A 27,409-nucleotide genomic window follows, 5' to 3' on the forward strand; every position below is an offset into this window, starting at 1 on the left:
CGCTTAATGCCTGAGCCACCCAGGCACCCCAGAATTATGTATTTTTTTTAAGGGAGTTCTGCTTTCTTTTACTTACCACAGTAGTTTTGAGATCCATCCATGTTTTTGTGTATTTCAGTATATACCCAGCAAAGTCCCCTAGTCTCTCTGATAATGATCAGATCACTTGTCTCTTCCCAAACCAGTCAGAGAAAGGACACAATTACCATAATTGGTGTACCTAATTAAGGTCCACCTCCTAGGGCTCAGGATAGGGTCACTTTCTCTGATCATGTATCCTCAGAAGAAGGCAAACCCCAGAAGTTCATTCTTTTTTATTATAGCATAGTATTCTATGAACATACAGCAATTTGTTTATTCTCCTGAGCCCCTAGATTTTAAACAGTTTAAAAAATATATTTTTTCAATTGGGAGTCATTTACTCTTGCTATACAAATTGGCAGAGGACTGGTAAGTTTACAGGAATTTTGCCACAGAGTAGGTCAGAATTTTTGGCCTCTAGCTATTGTCTTCTTTCTACTTGGCCATGGTATAAAAGGGAGAAAATGCCCTTCTGTCTCTGAGTATCCCCTATATAATATATTCTTTTTGGCCTCATGCCTAGAAAATTGTTTATGAGTTGATGGAAGGATATATAATTTCACTGTGCTCTGGAAGGTACTTACCTTGGCAGTCAAAAAATTTATGGGGAATATGTAGTATTCTCCCTGAAAAAATTGCCAAATCTTGGCTCCCAATCATCCTCCCCTGTATCATCCTATTTCCTCACTCCCTCTCCTTGCCCCCCACTTCTGGCAGTCCCCTCTGTGCAGCTTTGAGCCACTGAGTGTCCTCAGGAGACATTCTCCCTTAAAGTTGTGCTGTTTGCCTGGATGAAATGTATAGTGTGCACAGATAGGTTGTAGGGAAGCACATATCTTGGCTCTCCTGGGATGTTAATGTCTTTGCTTTGTTCTAGTCGAGTTACATGTGAAATAGTTCCTTTCTTCTTCTGACTGCCCCAAGCCCTTCATTTCCTCTCTATACCAAATAAACCATGAAGAGTGGAAATTACTTCTCTGCTTTTAACCCTTTTCTACTAGCTTTATTCTTGCTCCTTAAAACTTTTTTTTCAGTTAATAAATTGTCTTTGTCTTGTCCCTCACCTGGAACCTTCACTTTTTGCATTGAAAAATGTGTTTCCAGGAATTTTTTGCCCCAAGAGAAAGGAGAGACTTCTACTTAGGATTGCAGGACTGGCAATGTTAGTTAAAGGTTATTTTGTACAACAAAAGAGAGCCTCAGCTCAAGAAATACGATTTTGAGCTCAGTGTATCTTCTAATAGATCTTGACTCTGAATAGTAACACTCTGACCTCTCATAACCAGCCTTTGTTAACTTGAGGATAGCTTCTTTTTTTTTTTTTTAAAGATTTTATTTATTTATTTGAGACAGAGAGAATGAGAGACAGAGAGCATGAGAGGGAGGAGGGTCAGAGGGAGAAGCAGACTCCCTGCCGAGCAGGGAGCCCGATGCGGGACTCAATCCAGGGACTCCAGGATCATGACCTGAGCCGAAGGCAGTCGCTTAACCAACTGAGCCACCCAGGCGCCCGAGGATAGCTTCTTTTATCCTAGAAGCAAAATGGTGAGGAAATATGGTATTTGAAGACCTGACTTAGTGTAATGGTTAGCACTCTGGACTCTGAAGACCTGACTTAGGAAGCGGGGAGTGTTTAGAGAAAGAAGTAAGATAAAGTTGTCTCCTGTAAGGGGCTGACATGGAAGGGAGATTACGCTTGTTCTTTATGACTTGCGCAGAGAACTAAACTGGGGCCAGTGGCAGAAAGTAACCGGAAGGTATCGCCTCTTTATAATTTCCCCCGAAAAAAGGTTTGTAATATGGAGGAGAAGACTTACCTTCACTAGATGTATACAAACAGGGTCAGGACAATCATTTTTTAGAGTTAATGATGATTCAAGAACCTGATTGAGGAGGACTATGGATATAGAAGGATGAAGCTAAATGAGAAAGCTTCTGAGTCCCTTTCCAATTATGAATTCCATGATTCCTTTGTATCTTTGGTAGACTTTCCATTTTCTGCCTAGTCTTTGAACATCTGTCCCCTTAATTAGTGGAAGTATTGCATAAAGGTTAATAAAGCAAGTGCTAGAGCCATATTTCCTGGCTTTGAGTCCTGCTCTGCCATGTACCAGTTGTATGACCTGAAATTATTTAATTGCTCTGTACCCCAGCTTACTTATCTATAAAATAGTGATTATAATAAAATATATATCTAATACAATTGATGTAAGATTAAATGAGATACATAAAACACTTTAGGATAGTGCCTGACACAGTGTAAGCACTCCAAAAACTTTAGCTGATATCATCTCACTCTCTGTCAGTTTTTTCTACTTCTAAAGCTAGGCTTGTCTGTCTGGTCCAGATGTCCCTCTCTTCACATACCCTTTCTGATTATCTCAGGTTGTTTTTGGCTAGGAGGACCAGTAAACTCAAAATAGCTTAAATGATAATAGGATTTATGACCTCACATATCAAGAGGTACAGAGCTAGGAGGATCCAGGTTGACTAATTGAGTCTGCCTCATAGCATCAAGGATCCAGGCTTATTTTCTCTGCTCCACCATCCTCCATGAGTTGATAGAATATTGCAATCCAGGCATCATCTGTACACAAGACTACCTTCAGCAAAAAATAACAACCATTTTTTTCCTAGTGGCTTTTTTTTTTTTTTAAGATTTTATTTATTTATTTGACAGAGAGAGACAGCTAGAGAGGGAACACAAGCATGGGGAGTGGGAAAGGGAGAAGCAGGCTCCCAGCCGAGCAGGGAGCCCGGTGCAAGGCTCGATCCCAGGACCCTGGGATCATGACCTGAGCCAAAGGCAGACGCTTAACAACTGAGCCACCCAGGCACCCCACTTTTTTTTTTTAATAGAATGAATACCCTTTCTTTGAAGCTATTCACGTCGCAAAGTCCTCTCATATTTCACTGGTGATGACTGAGTCGCTTGTCCCTTCCTAAATCAGTCACAAAAAGGAAAGAGAATTACCATGATTGATCTAGCTAATTAGGATCCACCTTCTAGGACTCAGGAATAGGGTCACTTTCCCTGATCATGTGTCCTTTGACGAAGGCAAACACCAAAAGAAAATCTGGGCTAGATTGTTATGTGTGGAAGAAAGGGGAGATTTGGGTAGTGTGCTAGAGTAACTTTTTCTCTGCTATTGCATTTTCCTTGGAGTAAGAATTACTTTATTTTACACAGCCTTTAAGAGGCTGGTAGTCTGTCAGTGGAAATGCCTGTCAAAATTCTTAAAAGTGGATGTATCATTAATCACTGTTTTCTGAGGGTTTTTAAGAATCTAAAGCTCAAGTTTTTCTTTTTCTCAGTGAATGAAGGAAACCGTGTAGCTCCTTAAAACTGCAGTTGGAATATGTGACCGTATTCCACAGGTGGGGCTGTTATGAAAGACCTTTTTTTGTTTAATTTTTCCCTTAGTGCTTTGGCTGAGAAACAGTGTTTAGACACTGTGAAATTAGTCTAGGTATCCAGATAGTTGAGCCTTTTCTGACTTATGTGTGAAAAGGAGCTGCAAAGTTGTCATTCTAATTTGAAGAAATATTTGAAGAAGTAATTGTTGGAAAAAGAAACACCCAGCTGCTTTATATTTTTCCATGTCACCTTCCCCCTTTTTAAATTTTTTTTATTTTTTTCCCTTTTTTTAATTGAGATATAATTAATATATAGCTCTGTGTAAGTTTAAGGTGTACTACATAATGACTTGACATACATATATACTGAAAATGATTACCACAGGGACGCCTGGGTGACTCAGTCAGTTAAGCGTCTGCCTTCAGCTCAGGTCATGATCCTAGGTGCCTGTGATTGGGTCCCACATTGGGCTCCCTGCTCAGCGGGGAGCCTGCTTTGTTCTCCCTCTGCCTGCCGCTCCTCCTGCTTGTGTTCTCTCTCTCTGTGTCTCTTGCTCTGACAAATAAATAAGTAAGTAAGTAGGTAAATAAATAAATAAAATTTTAAAAAAGAAAATGATTACCACAATAAGTTTAGTTAGCATTCATCTCCTTATATAGCTACAAAAAATTTTTCTCCTTGGGATGAGAACTTTTAGGATCTACTCTCTTAGCAACTTTCAAATATACCATACAGCAGCATTAAGTATAGTCATCATGTTGTACATTGCATCCCCAGTACTTATTTGTCTTCTAACTAGAAGCTGGTACCTTTTTGACCACCTTCATCCAATTTCCCCTTTTGCCAGCCCTCACATTCTCTTTCTGACAGAGAAATTTGTTTGAGGATATTTAAGCCTGAAAAAGAAAAATACTGAAGGTCTATTATGTGGTAAAAGACGTAAACTTAATTTTGTGTGACTCGACAGCAGATTTAGCATCAAGATCGAAACAGTACATAGCTTATTATAGGGAGCAACTCTGTAGTAATAAGACTATTTAAAAAATAGTGGGATGATCCCTTGCCAGGAGTTTTCTAGGAGAGGCTTGCAGGCCCCTCTGAGGAAGTTCCAGAATGGAGTTCTGATGTGGGGAGATGGTGGCGGGGGGAGGTGGGATTGCATGAAGGCATATTTAAGAACCCTTAAAATTCTGATCTCTTTTGATGTTTCCCAGCTAAGAGATATGGAAAAGACATGTGCTGAGTTTTATTACACTTCAAACTGAAGAGAATGGGTGCTTGATTTACCTATGGGAGAAAAAATAAATATATGTGTATATGCAGGCTCCATGTACAGCCAAAGATCCATAAAGCTCCATAGGTTATAACTCTTTTATAAAATCCTCTAGGTACTGGATCCAGTTAATTAAAAAATAGAATATTGGCCATTTTCTTGTGTAGTCAGTTTCTTCCAGTATTTGTCATCTTAAATTCAAGTGTATGACTATGATTATATGAATGACTCTGGTCTTTTAAAGGGCCTTTATCTAGCCCTATGCAAACTAAGTGTCTAGGCAGCTGCACAAGTCAGGACCAGGTGAACAAAGCAATAATCTTATAGACTATCTAATTTATGCTAGGATGAGATTACTGTGCTTCTTAAGGAGCCTTCAGGGTCTTATAGTTTAAACTGATTTGAAGGAGGAAAAAATGGCTGGTGTGACAGTTTTCTTGAATCATTGCTATTTGTTTGTTTGTTTGGCTCAGTTTCTAGGGCCACATGAAATAAATATGATGTCCGGGAGGGTTTCTGGTCTTATCTTTGTAAAGGAGGGAAAGAGAAGTATTCAGGATTGAAGGACAGTCTGTAATCTATGGAAGGAAAACCTTTACAAACTTCTGTTTCTGAGTGTGTGCTTGAAGTACTGTGTTCACTTCATTACAGGATTTTCCAGGTATCCAGAGTAAGTGATAAAGAGCTGGCTACCCCTGGAGTACAGAAGCTCTGTCTCATTGGGAGGCAGTAGAGTGACTGAACCCAAATAGTGAATAACAAAGCAAAGATTCTCTTTTCCTTCAGGGAGAGACCCCGTCTTTCTGAAGGATAGCTGACTGCCAAGTTCTCTTACTTCTTCATTGCTTAAGATAAAGGAAAGAATTTAAGAGTTCATAACCATCATCTGATTTTGTTGCCTTTTGATGGGGGAGACACTTAAAGTTGGTAACATTGTTGTGGTTTGTGGTAGCTGTGGAAGTTCTCCCTTGGGAAAGGAGAGTGGTCCTCTCTGGTGGTGAATAGAGCTTTATAATATACTTTACTTCTTTCTGGAGAGAGTCTGGTGCTCAAGCTGAAAATGTAAGCAAATTTCTGTAGGAAATGAGGGAGGGCAAATAAAGTGCTAAGAGGACTCATACTACATTGCTTTAGAACTGCATCCTGGTGAATCTCAAAATAATTACCAAGAATCCAAATATGTATGATGTAAAATGCTAGCGAATGCGAACTAATCTGTAGTGACAGAAAGCAGATCAGTGGTAGGTTGGGATGGTGGAGAGGGGAGGAAGGGCTTACAAAGGAGCAGGAGGAAACTTTTGGGGTGATGAATGTGCTCACTATCTTGATTGTGATGATGGTTTCACAGGTGTGTGCATGTTTCATAATTCATCAAATTGTACATTTTAAATATATGCAATTTATTGTATGTCAGCTTTACCTCAATAAAGCTTTTATTATTTTTTTAAAGATTTTATTTCTTTATTTAACAGAGAGAGACACAGAGAGGGAACCACAAGGGGGGAGTGGGAGAGGGAGAAGCAGGCTTCCCGCAGAGCAGGAAGCCCGATGCGGGCTCAATCCCAGGATACTGGGATCATGACCTGAGCCGAAGGCAGACGCTCAACGACTGAGCCACCCAGGCACCCCTATTATTTTTTTGGGTTTTTTAAAAATATTTTATTTTTAAGTAATCTCTACACCCAACATGGGGCTTGAACTCACAACCCCAAGATCAAGAGTCGCACACTCCACTGACTGAGCCAGCCAGGCACCACTACCTCAATAAAGCTTTAAAAAAAAAGAAATCAATCAGTCAGTCAGTCCTGGGTCAGCATTTATCCAGGGACCCTTCTGTACGTTACAGGGTGGCTGCTGCAGACTAGTGTGTGAAATGCAAGTCTTGTGTGTATGTGAAGTATGGATAAATAAACTCCTGTTTAATGCATTTGATGTTTCTTTAGGAGTCCGTAGAGGCTACTGTATTATTTTGAAGAAGATGTCTAACAGTAACACTACTCAAGAGACCCTGGAAATAATGAAAGAATCAGAAAAAAAACTGGTGGAAGAATCTGTAAATAAAAACAAGTTTATATCTAAGACTCCAAGTAAGGAAGAAACTGAGAAAGAGAGCGAAGATACTGGTTTGCGTCAGGAGACACAGGTAAGGATTAGAAGTGCATCATATGCACACTCATTATACCTGAATAGAAATGTCATCATAATTGGCATTGGGAATCTGTAAGAAGCCAGTCACTTGATTCTCCCTAAAAGCCCAATTTTCAGCTTTCAAGAACTATCTCCTTCCCTTTTTGTCATAGAGTCCCTAGTGAAGTTTAGAGAAGATAGTAATTTCCTAATCCATTTGGACCTTGCTACATTTGATATTTTTTAACTATCAAAAAATGAACTGTATACAAACACATATTTAACAAGTCATAATATGGCTCATACAATGAATTCTTAAAACTTCAGCTGCCTGGCTTTACACACGGTGTTAAATTCATATCCTGGTTGTGTTAAAACAGTCAGCATTTTCTGGGTCAGAAATAATCTCTGAACTTGCCACTTGGTAAGTGAGTGAGAGGAATTTCACTCTTTGGTTGCCATGTTGTTTTCCATCCAAATTCATAGTGCAGTGCAGATATGATGGCAGTAGGTAGCTTCCTCCAGGGCTCCTATTTGGTACCCAGGCAGCTCATACTCTGAGCCTCCTCTGGTTTACCTGTTCCGGTCCTTCTCTTCTCTGTGGTCACTGCTAGTGTCCTCTGTTACCCAGACCCAAATTATGTAAATCCTTTCCTTCATGCCCAAGGGTTAGACTGGTCATTCTTACATGCTTAGGAGATAGACTAACCATAGTAAGTTTAAAAAGCAGTGGCGGCAACATTTTTTTTTTTTTTAAGATTTTATTTATTTGACAGAGAGACACAGCGAGAGAGGGAACACAAGTGAGGGGAGTGGGAGAGGGAGAAGCAGGCTTCCCGTGGAGCAGGGAGCCTGATGTGGGGCTCGATCCCAGGACCCTGGGATCATGACCTGAGCCGAAGGCAGACGCTTAACGACTGAGCCACCCAGGCGCCCCGGCGGCAACATTTTTGAGGGTTTAGAAAGTTGAAGCATCATTTCTCCTGACAGCCCAATTCATCTAGGCCTTTTCTTCTTAAAAGATTAAAACAGCAACAACATAAAGGGACAAATTAAAATCAGACAGCTCTCTGAAATATTTTGTTCTCTGTCTGCCGCTTTTCTACTGTCTTTCCTCTTACAATTTGTGAGATCTCTGTACTGGCTGCTTTTCTTTCCATTATCCTTTGCATGTGAGTTGTCATTCCTCGCCCCTCCTTCTAGAGTTTGTAGAGACAATCTGCCACTGTTCCAGCTGTACTTCCAGCCTCGACTGATACCAATAATGAATTTTAAATCCTCAGGACACATTAAGTGATGAATGTTTAATTATGTGCTGTCATGTTATCTGGAAGATGATAATTAAATGAACTTTTGGGTCTAAGTTGTTCTCAGGAGACTATTTGAAGTGGTGTTCTAAACTCCTGTTGGGTGTGTACTCCTTGAAGATAAGCAGAAAAGACAGGATGTATATAGGTGTTATACACCTTATGGACACTCAGTTCAAGAGTGTCTTCACCTGTATATACAAATAGGTCGTGTGGGAGGTTGGAAGGGGAGCCTGCCTCTGACTTTTTGAGGCTTCTAGAGCAGGGGGAGCTGCTGCTGCCATCTACTGGAGCTCCTGCTCCTTCTACAAAGTCTTTAGTTTTGTCCCACCCTTCAGAATCCCTCTCCGCTCCACCGTTTCCCAACAGATCATGTGCCCCCTCAACAACACTAAACATTCTGCTCTTTCTCCTACCTTCCCCCCCACCGCCCGCCACTCATACCCTGGACGTCTCCCCAGGGATCTTACTGATGCTGTCAAGGGAGGGCCTGTTAGGAATTGGAGCTGGAAAGTTTGCAGAAAGGGGACTTTCCTTACTTACACTGTGTGAGACATATTCTTAGAATCAGCAATTGGAACTCAGAACATCTTTCACATGGAAACAGTACTATAAAAGGCAGGTTCTGAGATTCAGTTTAGAATAGGCAAATTAACCCTGACCTACTGAACTTAGCGGGGGTCCTTCAACCAACCCATACCAATTGGGTATGACCTCCTAGCTCGGCTTTCTGCCTTTAAACTTGTGATCCTTTTGGATTCATCTGCCATACTGCTTTAGAAATATGGCCATGAAATAAAGATCTGATTATGTTCATTCTCTTCAAACATGCTGTGTGTCTCATTGTCCTAGGCTAAGACCCAGGTTTGTCAGCATGACATATTGTGACCTAATCCCTTGCCTGGCAGCCATCCGCCTCTGGCATCCTGTGCTTCAGCATTATCTGATTCCTTGGTCCTTGTTACAAATAAGAGCTGAAAAGTTTGGAGAAAGCATGCTTTTGTACATGCTTTCTCTGCCTAGAGTGCCTTCCTTGGTATTCTTTCCTTGGCTTCCCCCAACCCCTGAACCTCCCTTGTCAAATCTGCCTCTGATACCTGTTTATCCTTCAAAACTCGGTTCAGATGTGTCTTCCTCTAGGAAGCCTTCCTTGACAACCTTACTCACCCATTGCAGGTCTACCCCGTATAATTCTTCGAGTAATGTCTGTCTCTGTCTCCACAGAATTATAAGCTCATTGAGGCCCAGGATTAGGTCAGTTTGGGCTCACCATTGTATCTCGAAAGCCCGACGCAGTTCTTTTTTTTTTTTTTTTTTCTTATGTTAATCCTCATACATTACATCATTAGTTTTAGATGTAGTGTTCCATGATTCATTGTTTGTGCATAACACCCAGTGCTCCATGCAGAACGTGCCCTCCTCAATACCCACCACCAGGCTAACCCATTCTCCCACCCCCTTCCCCTCTAGGACCTTCAGGTTGTTTTTCAGAGTCCATCGTCTCTCATGGTTCGTCTCCCCCTCCGATTTCCCCCCCTTCATTCTTCCCCTCCCGGTACCTTCTTCTTCTTCTTTTTTTCTTAACATATATTGCATTATTTGTTTCAGAGGTACAGATCTGAGATTCAACAGTCTTGCACAATTCACAGTGCTTACCAGAGCACATACCCTCCCCAGTGTCTATAGCCCGACGCAGTTCTTTGCAGGCACTCGGTGTCTGTGAACATGTGGGTTTGTGAGTCGCGGGTCTGGGTTAGACACATGTGCTGTGTGCGCCTGTAGCACCACGCGGCTCCTTCTGTACTGCACTTAACATACCGTATGGTAGTCGTCTGTTTGGCTGTCTTCTCCAACAGCGTCATGAGTCCCTTTTGGACAAGGTGTTTTTTAATCTCTGTATTCTCCAGTAGGTAGCATGGTGCCTGGTACATATTAGACTTTCAATATGTGTTTGACTATTACATGAAAACTATCCATTCTGGGAAATAAGCAGATTCATAAATTGCTTGTAGGGCTATAAATTGGTGTAACGTCTTTGAAGGGCAATTTGGCAATAATTTTATTAAAAATTAAATTAAAAAAATTTTTTTAATGGACTACAGATAAACTGTATTTGTAGATATACTTAATGATAATGGTCATTGAGGCATTGTTTATACTAACAAAAGATCAGACACATCCTAAATGATGGAGTTTAAGGGACTGGTAAAATAAATTATAGTACAGCCACAGAGTAGAATACCATATTAGACATTAAGAAAAATGGTAGATCTTCTGTAGAATAATATCCATGGAAAAAAAAGTTTAAAGGCAAGGTGTGTACAATATACATCTATTTGGGTTTGTTTGGGGTTTTTTTAAGATTTATTTATTTGAGAGAGAGAGAGCACAAGCAGCGGGGAGGAGCAGACTCCCCACTGAGCAGAGAGCCCGACTTGGGGCTCGATCCCAGGATACTGAGATCATGACCGGAACCGAAGGCAGATGCTTAACCGACTGAGCCACCCAGGCACCCACATCTGTTTGGTTTTTAAAAAAAAGAAAAAAAAACCTGTATATACATATGTACAATAAGCTTATATATATTCATAAAAGATCTATGGAAAGATTATAAGAAAGTCAGTACTACTTGATCCTCTAGGAGAGAACCAGGTAGCTGGGGGACAGATATGAAAGGAGACCTACTGTTGTATGTACCCCCATTACACCTCTTGAATATTTGTGTTCTGTGTATGTTACTACCTTTTTGAAAAAACAGTGACAAATACTGTTTCATATTCCCAGACTATGGCTCTTCCTTACTGTAACATCTCTTACATTGACCAGATTCATCGTCATTTCTCACTCTTTCCATCCACCTTTCCAGTTCTCCATTTTGCATTGTGGCGATGTTGTTTGGTAACTAGTGAAGAGGACAAAGGAAAGAGAAATCCTCACCTACTCAGGACCATGCTGGTACTCTGCTTCTGTCTTGTTTCCCCTTCCCTACCCACCAACCTCAGTTCTCTCCCCACCCCAGCGGACAGTGAGTTCCATTCCAGACATCTGAGAAGCCCCAGGTGCTTCCTCCCATACAAAACCCTACCGTACTTCTTCCCCAAAGCCCCCATTTTGACTTCTCAGCTGTTCAGAAATCCTATCAATGAATTAGTCGTTTCTTCCCTCATCTTACCACAGGCCTTCATTCTTCATCTTCTTCAGCTTCTATTCTGCTCCTTACCCTCCCCTTGCTCTGGAAGTCTTGTCCATATCTTCCACGCTCCCTTATTTTTATCCTGTCCCAGACAGGCTATAAGAGTCACCACCAGGAGCTTAGAACTGGGAGAATTCTCATCTTCAGGGAAGGAGGCAATTGGCAAGAAGAGTCTTGTTTGCATATCAGCAGCCATGGGGACAGGTGCTTTGGGTCTCTCAAGTTAGAACTCTGAACATGTTATCCTATAAAGATGTTATTGTAAGTGATGATTAAGGGCCATATTGCCTGTACATTATGGGTTAAATAGGCTCCTGTGATCATGCTTGGGTAAAAACACTCTGTCATGCTATGGTAGTGACGTTTCCAGAAGCCGCCTAATCAGGAGAGGATTCCATGGTTTATCCAAAAGTAATTTTTATTAACCTATGAAGTAGGCCAACCAGTCAGTGTCTTCCTATTCATTTTCTTCATGGTAAGTGGTGATTTGTATGTAGGTGGTCTGTGGTCCCTTCCGTGTCACAATTACTAGAGTTGTAGCAAAGGGCAGACAACCACACCAAGTGGTTCTCATCATAGTTTATCTGTTGTAATGGTTTTACAGTTAGTGCTTTTTCTTTGTAAACTTGTATTGTTTTTAACCTAAATGTTGATTTTCTACACCTTTAATATTTTCTAATCCCCTTCTAACAGAGGCGGACATCCAGCCATGGTCATGCCAGGAAAAGAGCCAAGGTGAGAGCCCTTTCTATATACAGTAGTCCCCCACACTTATCTGAGGTTTCGCTTTCCACAGTTTCACTTACTCCTAGTCAGCCACAGTCCAGGAGCGGATGATCCTCCTTTTGACATATCGTCAGGTCAGTAGTAGCCTAACAACGCTACTTCACAGTGCCTACATCGTTCACCTCACTTCACCTCATCATGTAGGCATTTTATCATCTCACATCATCCCAAGAAGAAAAGTGAGTACAGTGCATTAAGATATTTTGAGAGAGAGAGACCACATTTATATAAGTTTTATTACAGTATTATTAACTGTTCTATTTTATTGTTGTTGTTACTGTTGTTAATCTCTTACTGTGCCTAATTTATAAATTAAACTTTATCTTAGGTATGTATGTATAGGAAAAAACATAGTATATATAGGGTTTGGTACTATCCATAGTTTAAGGCATGGCATCTACTGGGGGTCCTGGAAAGTATCCCAGGGGATAAGGGGGGACTACTATACCTTCTTTTCTACTGTTATTAGTAATATGTTTTACAAATGGACTTACCACTAATATCTAATTTATTTGGATTATATACAAGCAAAGTTTTTCTGCCTGCCCTTCATGCTCTAATTGTGAATGTACGCACACACACACATTTCCTATTAGAAGGTTTCGCTGTATTTTTCTCTACTGTCTCTAGTTCAGTCACAGTCTATTTCTGATACCCAGCCAGAGCCTCTCACAAAGCCTGAGCAAATTGGTACTGGTTCTGCTGTAAAGCCAGATTCTCTGTTCACTTCTGGTTTCTCTAGGAGTACTATATGAGTGTTCTCTTTTCCTCCAACATTTTTTTCTCATTTATCCTTTAGGAATTTATCCTTTATAAATCCTGCCCCATTAGTAGAAATGACTCAACACTTTTGGACATCCTAAAAATAAAGCCTTTTTTGGTGGTGGTGGGGTTACTTTTTAGGTTGGGGCAGGGAGGAGGAGGAGGATTTTGTTTTTAATCATTTTATGATAAAATTAGCACATCGCAGATTATTTTAAGCAGTGTTATCAGGGAGGACTATATGTGTTAGTGTGTGATGGTTTTTTAATTTTAGTTGGGGGAACAGTAAAATATTAAACCTTTCTTGCAGTGAGAACGGTAGTCACCAGAGTAATTATTAAGGGTGTCTACCCCATTCTCCCCCAAAAGACAATGGCAGAATTTGGGGGTGGCTCAGCCAGTATATGGCCTGGGTTTGAAGAAGACCACAACATCAGATAAATTGACTCTGTGTCTTGCCTGACGTGGCCTAATCCTCAGTGAGGGGTTGATGTTAAAGTTCACAACAGAGAGTGTTCACTTCTATTTCACTCCCATCCAGACTTTTTGAGATAATAGACAGTTATTGTGTCCATTTTACAGATGAGGCGACTTGGGTTTATTTATTTATTTATTTTCTTTCTTTTTTTTTTATTTTTAAAGATTTTATTTATTTATTTGAGAGAGAGAGACTGAGAGAGAGAGAGCATGAGAGGGGGGAGGGTCGGGAGGGTCAGAGGGAGAAGCAGACTCCCCGCCGAGCAGGGAGCCCGATGCGGGACTCGATCCAGGGACTCCAGGATCATGACCTGAGCCAAAGGCAGTCGCTTAACCGACTGAGCCACCCAGGCGCCCGCGACTTGGGTTTATAGAGACGGAGTGAACTTGACATGATATTCACTAGTAAGTGGCAGGGCTCTGCAGGAAGTCAGTTCCTCAGACTTGCAAGTTCTTTTCACTATACTGCACGACCAGGAACACATGCCATGTTTTATGTTGTTGTATTCATGGCAAATCTTGATTTTATTATAAGAACTCTTAGTAAATGTTTATAGGTAGATTTCTATAATTTTTGGCTTTGGGGATCCCTAGGAGAGCAATGATTTACAAAGTGGATTTCAGATTTTTTTGGTATTCTCCAGCCAGCAAAAGTAAACCAAGTATATTAGCTTCTTACCACATTAAATCCCAAATGTTAGGAAGTTTTCTTTCTCTTTACTCTTTTCTTAGACACTTCTTTCCACACTCTTGCCACCTCAGGTTTAGAGTCATTTAGCATTTATTGTCTGCTGTGCTCCAGGCACTATTTATGCTATGTACGTTTATATACTTTTTGTCACCTAATTCTCAGAAGTCATCCTTTAAGTGTTTTTGTCCCCATTTTATTGAGGAAAAACAGAGACCCAGAGAGGTCAGGTAATTTGCTCAGGGTCTCTCATAGCTCATGAGCACAAAAGCAGGAGTTGAAGCTAGGACTTCTCATGCTTAAATCCAGTGTCTACTAAGCTCTGCAACTGTGAATTTTCAGTAAACTTCTGGGTCTGAAATTGGAGCATGGGCTAGAGAAAGGGGGAAGAGCTAAGTGAAGTGGTTTTCCTATCATCTGTTCAAAGTAGCCATTTTGTTTTTATGTTTACTAATGTAAGTAGGGAAATTATCTTTGAAGTAAATAAGGAACTGGTGAGTAAGTGTCCTCTTTGGGGGGAAAAAAAGAACAACACAAAAACCCTACTTAATGGAAGCAGCAACTAACAGAGCCAAAGAGGATACCCTTCGTTCAGTGAAAAGCAGTTTTCTGAATGTCCACCAAGGGAATGTATATATTTGGGGTTTTTTGGTTTTTTTTTTTCAGTCTAATTCCAAGCTGAAGTTGGTGCGCAGCCTGGCAGTGTGTGAGGAGTCCTCTGCCCCATTTGCTGATGGGCCACTAGAAACCCAGGTAGGTCCTTTATCAGAGTAGTATAACCTTTGAGTTTGGCAGTTGTTTGGTAAACTGTAGTGTAACAATCACAGCATCAACATTAGACTTGGAAATCGGGGTACAAGGAACTTCAGAACAAGTGGTTGCAGTAAAGCAGGGCATGGTGAAAGCATGAAGTATAGGCCTTCACACCTGGACCACCCGGGATGATGCAGACAAGGAGATCCCAGGGCTGAATCTTGTTTTCCCACCCACACTTCCCTCTGGCGGTTAGAACCATTTCCATCCAGTTCCTATGCCAAGAACAGCCAGTGTAACTTGAGCTCTCCATATAGTGGTTGTGATTGTTGGCAGAAAAGGCTTGGCCTTCTACCCTTTTGGTAGAACAAAAGCTTAAACAATTTAATTAACAAAATACTCTCTTCTTGGGGCATCTGGGTGGCTCAGTCGTTAATCATCTGCCTTCGGCTCAGGTCATGATCCCAGGGTCCTGGGATCGAGCCCTGTGTCGGCCTCCCTGCTCCACGGGAAGCCTGCTTCTCTCTCTCCCACTCCCCCTGCTTGTGTTCCCTCTCTTGCTTTGTCTCTCTCTGTCAAATAAAATCTTTAAAAAAAAATACTCTCTTCTGTAAGAGAATGCTGCCACCCAAGATTTCCCTTCTTTGAGATTTCGAGGGAGAGTAAAATCCTGTGGGAGAATTAAAATCCCATTTCCCCTTTGATTGTGTTCCTCTTTCCCCTTATCCAAGGATATAATTCAGTTGCACATCAGTTGCCCCTCTGACAAGGAGGAAGAAAAATCCACAAAGGATGTCTCTGAAAAGGAAGACAAGGACAAAAACAAAGAAAAGGTCCCAAGGAAGATGCTTTCTAGAGGTGAGAACTTTCCCCACCTCTCGTGTGTCCTGGGGTCTGGCTCTGCAGTGCCCTTTCCTTCCATCTTGGAGCCTGGCACCCACTGACCATACTGAATCAACAGTTTCTAGTGTGCTGCTGACTTTATGGTTGCTTGGGGAGGTGTCTGACTAGGTTACTTTCTTTGATGCTTTAGCTAATCCTGCCTTAGAGGCTCACGTGCTGCAGAGAGCTATTCTGTTAACATTGGCACTACCTATAAGAGGACATTGTAGTTAATTCTGATTTTATTTCTGCTCTGGAATAAGTAGTGACATGAGTCACCACTAGTAGCAGATCCTCCATATACCATTTATATTTTGGTTTTGGGATGCTGGGAGTGATTTTTTTAAATCAGATTTGCATCTAATTATTAAGTTCTCCTTGGTTTTAAACTCTTGGGCTGGTAGCAAAAAGACCTGGTCCATAAAAATTATAGTTGAGAGGAAAAAAGGCAACCTTGGGATTAAGATTTTATAAATCAATAATAAATGATTAACATTTGAACCTGTTTGCTGAGATTCTCGAAAATGCAGTTCTGACTGCTCTTACCTGGAATTTATTTTCCTTAACTTGAATAAAATCTGCTTTGCTTTGGTCAGGACATTCAGCAAATAATTATGGTAAGGTAGCTTCTCAGTGTAATACAGCACTATGACCCAGATTCTACCTTCCATCACTGTCATGGGGAATTTGGCAGGGGAAAGGGACCTGGCAAATCAAGTGTCATTCTGGTTTTTAAGCTAAAACCCCTGAAGTTTGATTTTACTTTGCTGTGATCTCTCCTGATTGGGTTGTGGGTTTCTGCTTGGGATTAGATTTCACACAAGGCAGTTTCATTTATTTTAAATTTCTTTTGTTGTGTTGGTTCTAGACTCCAGCCAAGAATATACAGACTCCACTGGAATAGACCTACATGAATTTCTTGTAAATACACTGAAAAAGAACCCAAGGTAAAAACATTATTTGATGGAAGGGGGATAGTAGGACCCAGCAGGATACCTAAAAGGACAAGTAGTTTCTCAGGATTTTTCCATTATTCAAATCTATGATGCTCACCCCCGACCACCATTTCCCTCTGTGAGGGATTCAGAGTACTTTCTTGTTGGGGTGTCTGCTTTCAGAAGAGCTGAGAAAAATCTGTGGAAGGAGGATGCAGAGACAAAGAAATATGAAGTCTTGGGAGTACCATTTAAAAGCATAGAAGGAAAAATAATTGTTATATACATAAGCTAAATCATAATTGTTTTAAAATTGTATAAATAACCAGATGGAATGTAGACTACTGATTAGTTTTATTATAAGTATAAAGTATGTGTTTAAATGAATATGGCTGCCAACAGAATTAGGTTTCTGATAAGGAAAGCAAAGTACATGATTAGGAGCTAATCCTGCCTTAGAGGCAAAATGTATACTTGATTGTTTTTCTTTTTTAAAGTAATGTAAGACAGGCCAGCGAGGCTCAGCAGCCTTTGTGTTTTTGTCCGCTATTGGGGTTTGGATCTATCCCCCTCTTCAGCTTCTGTAGTGTGCAGGTTTCAATGCTTTTAATGTCTATGGGAGGGCTGCTTTTTGTTTTGTTTTGTTTAATCTTTTTTTAAACAGGGACAGAATGATGCTGCTAAAATTAGAACAGGAGATTCTGGAATTTATTAATGACAACAAGTAAGTTACTTGAATGAAATACACGTTTAGAGGTGGGAGGGGGCACTGAAAAGAAATTCAGGTACAATTTTAGGATATTCCTCTTATTTCCCTTAAAGTCTGAATTTTGAAGTAGTTACTCACTGGGAACCAAAAGGAGTTGAGAAATGATCAGAATGTATTAAAAAGTATATGTGACCAAGTGAGGTTTTTAAGTTATTGCATAGACTGGAGTTGAAAAGAATTGATATCTTTTTAGCAGCTAGCCCTTGTCCCATATTTAGTTATTTTTAAATTTCTCCCTTTTTTCTTTATAGAATATCATCCAGGTGGGGGAGACCTAGAGCTTAAGGAATAGTCTTAAATGAGGGTAGTGCATCAGAGCGATCTACAAAATGCTATAGATAAAGAAGCTGAGAGAACCTTTTTGGTTCCCATTTGAGTAAGGATCTATCTTCCTTATAACATGTCTGTTTCTCCTAAGAAATTCTCCACTTTAGACACTTACAAGAAAAATTACAATTGGCAACTATTGCTGTTGTTTGTCCTTATTTCATTTTTTCCCCTGCTTTCCCTTCAGTAACCAGTTCAAGAAGTTCCCTCAGATGACCTCATATCACCGGATGCTATTACACCGGGTAGCTGCCTATTTTGGGATGGACCACAATGTTGATCAAACTGGAAAAGCTGTCATCATCAACAAAACCAGTAACACGAGAATGTAAGGGAGGAGATCACAGATTGGGAGACTTCCCTGGGATAGCCTATGGGGTGAAGAGGAAGGTATAGAATCAAGATACCCCTTTCCGGGGAGGAGACAGTAATGGAGGGTTATGTTATCAATTCCTATGCTTCGTGAGGACTTGGAGATAGATTTTAGAGGCACTGGTGTTTTGTGAAGACTAGCCCGTGGCGTCTCTTCACCTTTACTGATGGGACAGGTATAACTTTAGAAGAAGACAACTTATATGTATATGTATAAAGAATAGACCTTCAGGACTTCATTGTGACTTTTTGGATGCCTGACTCCAGAAATCCCCTGAAGGGCAATTGTGGAATTTAAGAGTGCTATATTAGGTCTGCTTCCTAACAAAAGCGTCTTTTTCCTTCCTTCCTTCTACGTTTCTCTCCCAACCCCAGCCCTGAACAGAGATTCTCAGAACACATAAAGGATGAGAAGAATACAGAATTTCAACAGAGATTCATTCTCAAGAGAGATGATGCCAGTATGGACCGAGATGATAACCAGGTGAAGAACGGAAAGGGGTGGGCTTATACAGAGAGATTGCAGTAAGAGAAACTGGGAGGGGAGAAGAATTTTTGTGGGATAAAGAAAATGTAAAACATCTTAGTATGGAAAATTGCATTGAGTTATACTGAGTTGGCTTTGGCTTAATGTTGAGGACTGACTACACTTGTTGAACTGAATGCTGCCCTCCTAGCCCCAGAGAGACATGGTGCTGAGTTTTGCTGGGTTTTCTCATTTGGCCTAGAACTCCCTGGTTCTGCCACTGACTTCTAACTCATGTCATTTTGGGACAAAGCGAGGTCCCTCCCTGCTTCAGCCTTGATTCAGCTGACGGCTTCATTCTTTTTTTCTTTAATAGTTAGGAATTTCTTTGGGAACCACCAAAAGCTACTTTATCCCACTTCTGTCTTATCCTAGCTCAGGGCTAGCCTTGGACTGGCAAAGTTGTGATGTAATATACCCACTTATAAAGATGTTTCTGATCCCTTTCTGCAAACTCCTTGTTCTTTTCCCAACTCCTTCTACCAAGGTGAGTGAGTTAATTTGACATTTGATGCTGGGAGTCTCAGGCAGTATCCCCTTTTTAATCCATTCCTGTGGGAAGAAGAAGTGAACAATCTGCCCCATCCCTTCACTCATGGGCCTGGCTGTTGCCCTGACTTCTAGCCTGCCCTTCAGATAGTAAGTTTTTTTTTAGGGATTAGTTTTCCCAGCCACATACAGGGTTTAGATCCAGCCAGCTTCTGCTTGACCTCCAAAGGAGGTTAGGTAGAGAACCAGGATTAAGGTTTGAAGAACATGGTTGGGTAGAGCCAATATTAGTCTTGCTAATTAATGATAACTGTAATAATATCTTACCTCTAGAGTCAAAATTAGTTTTCTTGGGATATTGTATGGTCTTGAGACCAGGACTTTTCCTGCTTGCTACTTGAGTATTTGAGGGAGTCCTTTTGAGAAAAATGCCATTACCTTTTGTGGACAAACCATGCTGGGTCTGATTGAAAACAAACATACAAAAGACAAAATTTAAAAAACAAGAAAGAGCCTTTCCATCCTGATGCCCTTCTCTCCATTTTCCCAAAACCCTTTTTCTGTGGATCAGGAATTATTCAGGCCTAGAGACACATTGGGCGGAGTGGAATCTGTCCATATTATGAACTTTTCATCTCTCAGCTTCAGGCTCGATCCATAGTAGGGTAGGCTTTATGCATTTTCTGTCTATGATATTAATAATAAATACAGTAATTGTTATTTCTATTGAGTGTTTTCCCTGAACTAGACTCTGTTCTAAACACATTATGTGCATTATCTCTTTTAATCGTCTCCACAACCCAGTGTAGGTAGGGTTATTAGCTCCACTTTAAATATAAGAAAACTGAGGCTAAGAGGTGTTAAGTTACTTGCCTGAAATAACATTACTCAGAAGTGGAGAGCTGAGATTCTGCCTGGGACCTCAAAGCCCATTATGCTCTTGCTACTCTGTCACTGGCTCACTAGTGTTAGGGGCACTTGAGGTCCTACATCTTCTTGGAATGGGATTTATAAATGGACATTTAGTAGGATTTAGGTTCTTAAGTCTAGTGAGAATTAAATCTAGTCAAAAGTTGATACTCCTAAAGTTATGCCTGCCTCTGGTGAGGGTCAGGAAGAGCAGCTTAGAGCAGCGGCCTCCGTGGCTGCTTCATCAGAAGCTTTCAGAGCCTCTGGGTTGAAGGTCGGAATCTTTCATACCTGATGACATTCATTTGATGGGCTATCTCCCTCAGAGCATCTTGCCTTCAAGAACAGTATGGAAAAGGACACTGTGTACACCCTACCCGGGACAGTGCTCACAACTCACAGGCCAAGAGAGAAAAACCATGATGGAGAGTGGGGCGGTAGGCTAGCCAGAGGTGGTGATCTGCCCAGCTGTCCCTCATCACCTCTCTGTAGTTTTCAGAGAATTTAAGGTTCTCTATCCTGCATTTCCTTCTTTTCCCTTTCTATCACTCTCTCTCTCTCCTCCTTCCACCATACCTTAATTTGTCTCTTCCTTTCCCTGTCCATCCTTCTTTCTGTTCTATTCTCCTTTTCTTTCTCTTTCCCTCTTTGTGTTGCTCTGTTCTCTTTCTTCTCTGTCTCTGTAATTTCTATCTCTTTCCCTCCCTCCAAAGGCTGAAGTTAAGATGAGAAACAGTGCTTAAGCTTTTAGGTTAGCTTCACTTGGATTTCATTCCCAAGGCCCTCTTTGCTGAGCTGTGTGTGACTTGGGTCTTCAGGCCATAGCATTAGTGAGTAAAGAAGGGGTAATATCAGGTGCTAGTTCGGTAAAACTCTTCTCTACATTCAGCTCTGCTAAATACTTGTTTCTTCTCCCTCTCTAGCTTCCTCCTATCCCTTTCTTTCCCTCCAAAGCAATGTTGTTTATTCCCTGGGCTATTCTCTTGATCCTTAGTATCTGATTACTATAAGGAAGCAACCCAATCCTTATAAATAGTTGTTCTTGACACACTGGGTGGGGGTGGGGAGATAAAGAGGTTCCAATCATCCAGAAAACCTGATCTCCCAAACTGCATGGTCAGATGTACCCAGTGAAACCTGTCCGACACTGGAAATTTTATTTCTTTTTTTTTTTCCATTTTTTTGATGGCAACTATAAACTCTCCCGGTTTCTCTTCCTTGCTGGTGTGCAGTGAGCTTGCAGTACGAGGAGAACTTAACTAGCTTAATTCTGCTCATCGATCTAGATCAGAGTTCCATTGCAGGATGGAAGGAGGAGCAAGTCAATAGAAGAGAGAGAGGAGGAATATCAAAGGGTCCGAGAGAGAATATTTGCCCGAGAGGTAAGTGTAGCTTCTGAGAGTTGTCAGCCCATAGCTTTTAGCTCTTAATCTTTGGAACTGTGATTGGAATGAACCCTCCATAAATGTTTTGTTGTTGTCTTTTTTTTTAACCAACATCAGCCAGCCCCAGTTTGGTCTCTCAAATTAAATGTGGCTAACTGGGAAGCTGCAGATTTTTATTTGTATTATTTTTAATACATTTTGCTGTATGGCATACAAAGAGAACAAATGGAATGGCTGAATTTGGTAGATATGATTAGACTGAAAATAGAAATGGTTTTGGCAGGGCTTATGGAAGGGCCCTGACTCTTGCCTGTCAATCCCTTTTCCCCTTTACCCTCTTTCACTTCCACTATCCATTTTAGGCATCTTTGCTTCTCAGTGGAAGACTTAGTGTCCACACAGCCTATATACATCCATCTTGTTTGGCCAGCCTCATTTTTAGGATATGTTGGTGGTTGTTAGAGCACAGGTCTGGCATCCATTCTCTGAGATCCACATTCCACATGCACAGAGGGTACCACTTACTATTCCCTCCAGTCTCTATCTGAATAGGAAGTCTCTTTCTTCCTATATTTCCTACCTTGCTTCTTAGAATAGGATGGAGTCTGTGGGCCAAAAGGAAACATGATCATTTTAGGCAACTTTATTCTTAAGAATTGTGGGCCATATTAAATATACTTGGTACCCCTGTATTTGGTGGCCTTTGCCTAACAAGACTAAAGAGAAGTGTAGCAGAAATTCAGGAAAGGCTGTAGATAAGCAAGAGAGGAACAGATCTCCAGAAAAATGTAGGATCTGGATAGCAGCACTATCTTACAGTCAAATTAACAAAGGAAAAAGAGCCAGCCTCCCTTTGTAGTCAAAAGATGGCCAGTTCTAATCAGTATACTTTGATGAACACTACTCTCCTCTCATTTCCCCACTCTCCCCTCCATCAGCAAGACAAAAAATACATTTCTCTTTCCATCATCACCTAGTTCAGAAAAATATTTTCTCTGACTTCAAGATAACTGAACTCCTCTATGAACTTGTTCCATTGTCTCAGGAGACCCAAGTGTTCCAAGGATCCTCCCTGGGGAGAGATACACAACAAACCTCCTGGCCCAAAGTCCAAGGAGAAGGAATCATCTTAGCTTCTGTTATACAGACTGCGATTCTGAGTCAGAAAAAAATCTGTCCTCCAAATTATCCAACCATAGCTCAAAGAGGGTTCTCTACCTTTACCTGCAAACCAGTTGTGTGGAATGAGAGGAGAGAGGTCACTTGTACATGGCTGTGGCCGGCAATGACCTTAAGTTGTGGACAGAGCAGGTTGGTGGATGATAATAACAAACATCTATATACTGCTTACTATCTTTCAGACACTGTTCTTAGCATTTTGCATAAATTATTTAATCCTCACACTAGGTCTCTGAGGTAGGTTGCGATATTTTCCTCATTTTAGAAATGAGGGTCTAAGGCATAGAAAGGTTAAGTAATCTTAGGCTGATACATGAACTCAAGCAAAGCAGTCTGGCTCCAGAGACCATGCTCTTGACCCCTAAAGTAAACCACCTCTCCATAGCTTGCTCTGCTCTGGGCACTTTAGATTAGGAAGTACCAGTGACATCATAGCATAGCTATCTGTGATGTGCTACTCTGCTTCACTCATGCATGGTAAATGACTGTCCCACTGTGCCCGCCATTCGCGAAGCCATGGGTACTCTGAAAACAGAAGTAACTTTTAATAAGGTATTGCGGCTAATTAGGAACAACACTGGAACATATCTGTTTACAGCTGTAACAAAATCCCAGTTAGCTCTTCTCTCCTTTTTTCTCCTGATTTCTAGTCTCTCAAGCCTCTACTAATATATGTATCCTTTGTTAAATCCTTGCGGATTTACCACTTTTCATTTCAGCACTTCCTAACTCTTGCTGTGTTAGAGGCATCAGGAATCTCAGAAGGTCTAGACAAGGAAATGTGGCCAAAGCCCACCAAAATCCAGAGATTCCAGTGTGGAGAGGAAGCTGGCCAGGCAGAGGGAGCTGGTGAAGGGTGGAACTGTAGGTTGGGGCGGACGGGAGGAAGAGGCAGGCCAACAAGAAAGGGAAGTGACAAGAAGGGTGTTTGGATGGAAATGCTGCCACCGCAGCCTTCTCTGAGCCTGAGCTGCCCCGCGTAGGCTCTGCTCTTTGTGGAGCCCACTCTGCTCAGCAGCTGGACACTCCGGGGGCCTTTTCGAAGGCATGGGAGTGCATCATGATGCTCACTTCACTCAGCTCAGTGGCTTTGTCAGGAAATGATCCCCCAAAAGGATTGTTTTGGGCTTTTAATTCTTTCCTTTTTTCTAGGCTCCGAAAAGTACCTGCTTCCCCAATTTCTTACTCTCCTTGGGTCTCAGGTCAGGTCAGAATGTCTTTCATTTTGGCCAGTGTGGAGGATAGAAATGGAATAGTCACTGAGGATGACTTCCAAAAAAACTAAATTTCTTTCTCTTGTCTCCCTTTGCCCTTCCGTTGATCATACTCTGTAGGACTAAGCACAGCAATTATTATGCTCAGCTTACCTCTAGAGAGAATAAATTTACAACTAAAAAGGAAATAATAGGTTCAAACTTTCCTCTTCCTCCTTTCCATATCAGCATCTCTTTTTAAACACTCTGTGGGAAGGCTAAAAACACTGAATGCTCTTTCCCACTAAAGGTGAGAGGTCAGATTGGGTGTGTGGGTGTGGGTCATCCTGTCCCTGCTCCCTCTCTCCCTGTTGGGGGGTGAGCTTGGTTTGAGGACCTTGGGTATTCATAGCATCACGGACACCCTTTTCGGTTATGCCATGCTGTTTTCTTATAAGTTATTTTCCGTTTTCTCCCCTTCACCTAGACTGGCCAGAACGGATATCTAAATGACATCAGGTTAGTACCACTTAGCATGTTCCCTGCTTCTCATTGAGCTTTGTCAGTGAGGTTAATATAATCCTGTAATGATGCTTTTCTTTGATGTTAACCAACAGACTCTCCAAAGAAGCCTTTTCTTCTAGCTCTCACAAGAGAAGGCAGATTTTTAGGTACCTCTGTGTGATCTATATCTCTCCTTGTTTTTGTTTTTGTTTTTGTTTATTTTGCTGTAATCTTTTCAGCGGAGTGAGTTTGCTCCATGCATGGCTGCTTGCAGAATAATTCAACTTGTGGTTTTTGCAACGTTGGGTATTTTTCCCCATTAAAAGAGAAATGGCTCCTGCTCAATGACTTTATTTTTGTTGTTGCTGATTTCATTTTAAGTCATGGATAGGTGGTGAAGGGGACCAGATAGGTGTGTCTGGGATAGGTACTGCTCTTTTCCAAAAGTTTGCTGGAATTGGGCATTTGGGGAGGATTTCAACATGTATTTATATCAAGGTAAAAGAATGGGTATCTTCTGGCTATCTTTTCTGAATCTATGAAAGATGTGAAGAGCTTATCCCTGACCCAGCGTAGGGAATGTTTTATATCTTTAAGAAAGAATAGTACGCACACACACATATAAAAACACAAACATCTCTGTCTATGTAGTTTTCTCTCTGGGACAATGTAATCTGTAAGATGGCCTCAGAAAAACACTTGTCTGCCTTAGCATGGACATAGAACACATCTTTTTTTTTTATGACTGTCCATGACTTGCTGTTGACATGGGTGAAAGCTGCTATATTAAACTTCTTCGGGCCTAATATTCTCCATGTTCCACGAAGCAGTCACGAGAATCTCCCTTTCATTTGATTTTCTCAGTCCCACTCCAGAGGATTACAGAAGGTGGTGGTAAGAGAAGCACTTCATTAGGATCCTGTCTGGCACCAACTCATTTTAAGTACATTCTTCCCATTTTACCAATAGAAAAACTATGGAGTAGAGAAAACCTGAGTATTCAGTACTAGGATTCAGGTCCAACCCTTTCCAAAGGGCTTATCTCTTTTTGAATCCTAAGCTTGATAGGAACTAATTAACTGAGATTAGTTAGAGCTCTCATTTCCAGTACCTCAGTTGTCCCTTCCCCCTGTGTCCTTTCTAAAGCTAGTCAAACCATGTAGATATTTGAGTTGCAAGATTTCTCATTCTTGGAATGGGGCATTACCTCCTTTTCCATATCTCTGAACTCTTTCTCCTAGACCATCCCACCCTGAAGTCCATCCGAAAGCCCTTAGGCAGTGAGGGCTCTGCCCTGTTCATGATGGTTGAGATAGAGTTCCCCTTTAAAAAAAAAAAATCCCTATTCCATATTGTATACTTCAGGATCATAAATCATCCCAGAATCCTGTAATAAACAGTTTTAAACTAACTTCTATGCATATGCTAATGCACAGGGCTTTACGGTTGCCAAAGTATTACTGTATCTGATTTAGATCTCTCAGTGTCCTGATTTAGTAAACTGGTTTACATGTAAGAAAACGAAAGCAGAGAAATTAAGTAGCTAACCCAAGTTGACATGGCTATTAGTGGCAAAACTGGGACTGACTCTCTGTCTGGTGTTCTTTCACCGTACACCAGACCAGCTCTCTACAAACATCACCCCTTCCTCTCTGAGTATTCCATTCGGAGCCCTCATTTATCGCATTCGCTGGTAAGAATGATGCCCATTAGTGCTGTGGAGCATCAAACTACATCAAACAGCTCCAAGGATCTAGTGAGCAGGTGCAACCCTCTCCTATCCAGACCTCCTTTTAAGCTGCTGCTTTCCATACTAAGTGTTGGTTAAAGATCTAGGTCATCTAAAATGCAGTACCATGGACCCTCAAGGGGGCAACTTCTTCCATTTGGGTACTAGTTCAGAATTCTAGTGATGAGAAGCTGGTCTTCTCTAACTGCTTTTTACCTTTCTTCCCAAGTGTGTGAAACAAATACTGATACACCACATTCCATCATCCACATTGGCAATAACTAGGGCAACTTCCCAGTTCTTTGGAAGATTCTATTCTATTGACAAATAAGCCATTACTGACATTTACCATTGCTTCTTACACAGGCCTGCCTACCCATTCCCCAGACCCAATAAACTGAACTTTTCACGAGCATAAATCTACTTGTGAAAGCTGAGTCAACTTTGATTTTATAGGAGTATAAAGTGTGAATGTTCTCTGTCCTGTACCCCCATCTCTCCAACACACATACATACCCCAGTCCAGTGCTTAGAACTGAGTCTAGGAGGTGTCCCTAGTTGCCATATGTTTAGTGAAGTGGAAAGACATGGCTAGGGATTAGGTTTAGTTGTAGAGAAGGAAAATGGAGCTCTTTCTTGGCCAAGACTCAACTTAGATTCTCTAACTCTTGGTGTACTGTACTAACTGAGGTTAGATCATCATACTAGCCACATTTTCAACACTTGGGCCATCACTGTCTTGGGGGAACCTAATGAGTACAGAAGGAGTACAGAAGCACTGCTACTTTGGCTCAAGCTTCCCAGGGTGTTTGGTTTAAAGTTGACTCATTCACTGTTTACCTCCTGTAGAAAGACAAAGTAAATGGCAAAATTGTCCTAATAGATAGTGCTGTGTTTGATTTAGGTGTAAAAGTCCATTAGGACTTGTCTTGTAAAATTCAGGTTCTAATTAATATCTAATGAGCAGCTTCATCCATTGCCACTGCTCTGTCCCCTAACCCAGAAACAGACACATCTCTATTGAGTCCTCTCAGTAGACTTGCCTTTGGCCATTGAGTCAGAGCTCTTGGCTCTCTCGTCAGGTCTGGTTCTGTTTCTGAAGAGTCCCTGATTTACATTTCTTTATTTGTTTCCCATTCCACTTTTGACATTCCTAAGAGAGAGGGATAAGGTTTTAGGGAGACAGGAATATTTTCCAGTTCTCTTAACTATAGAGAGAGAAGCACTGAGGTTATATATACATCTACTTGGGATTCTGAGAAGAATTAGCATGTCCCTAACCAGCTCTTCCGGTTTGTTTGTTTTTAGCCCACTGTGATTGGCTTGACTAAAAACTAAAATAGTGACCCTAGCTTTTATTTTGCCCATTTTCCCTACAGTAACCTTTGGAGCAGATATTCTCCAA

At 41.2% G+C, this 27,409-nt stretch overlaps 1 protein-coding gene across 1 annotated transcript in view; it reads left to right on the forward strand.

Annotated features, from left to right (window-relative positions):
* The window catches only part of R3HDM2 (R3H domain containing 2), a 160,553-nt gene that overhangs the window by 110,632 nt on the left and 22,512 nt on the right, over positions 1-27,409 (forward strand). Inside the window, 11 exon segments of the mRNA XM_044915381.1 lie at positions 6,656-6,855; positions 12,033-12,074; positions 14,719-14,805; positions 15,537-15,663; positions 16,556-16,634; positions 17,287-17,346; positions 17,906-18,046; positions 18,466-18,574; positions 21,301-21,396; positions 24,259-24,290; positions 24,389-24,442. Of these exon segments, the coding sequence (XP_044771316.1) occupies positions 6,691-6,855; positions 12,033-12,074; positions 14,719-14,805; positions 15,537-15,663; positions 16,556-16,634; positions 17,287-17,346; positions 17,906-18,046; positions 18,466-18,574; positions 21,301-21,396; positions 24,259-24,290; positions 24,389-24,442 (992 nt within the window). The 5' untranslated portion in view covers positions 6,656-6,690.

Source organism: Neomonachus schauinslandi, chromosome 5 (genome assembly GCF_002201575.2).
Source record: "Neomonachus schauinslandi chromosome 5, ASM220157v2, whole genome shotgun sequence".
In the NCBI taxonomy this organism is placed as follows: domain Eukaryota; kingdom Metazoa; phylum Chordata; class Mammalia; order Carnivora; family Phocidae; genus Neomonachus; species Neomonachus schauinslandi.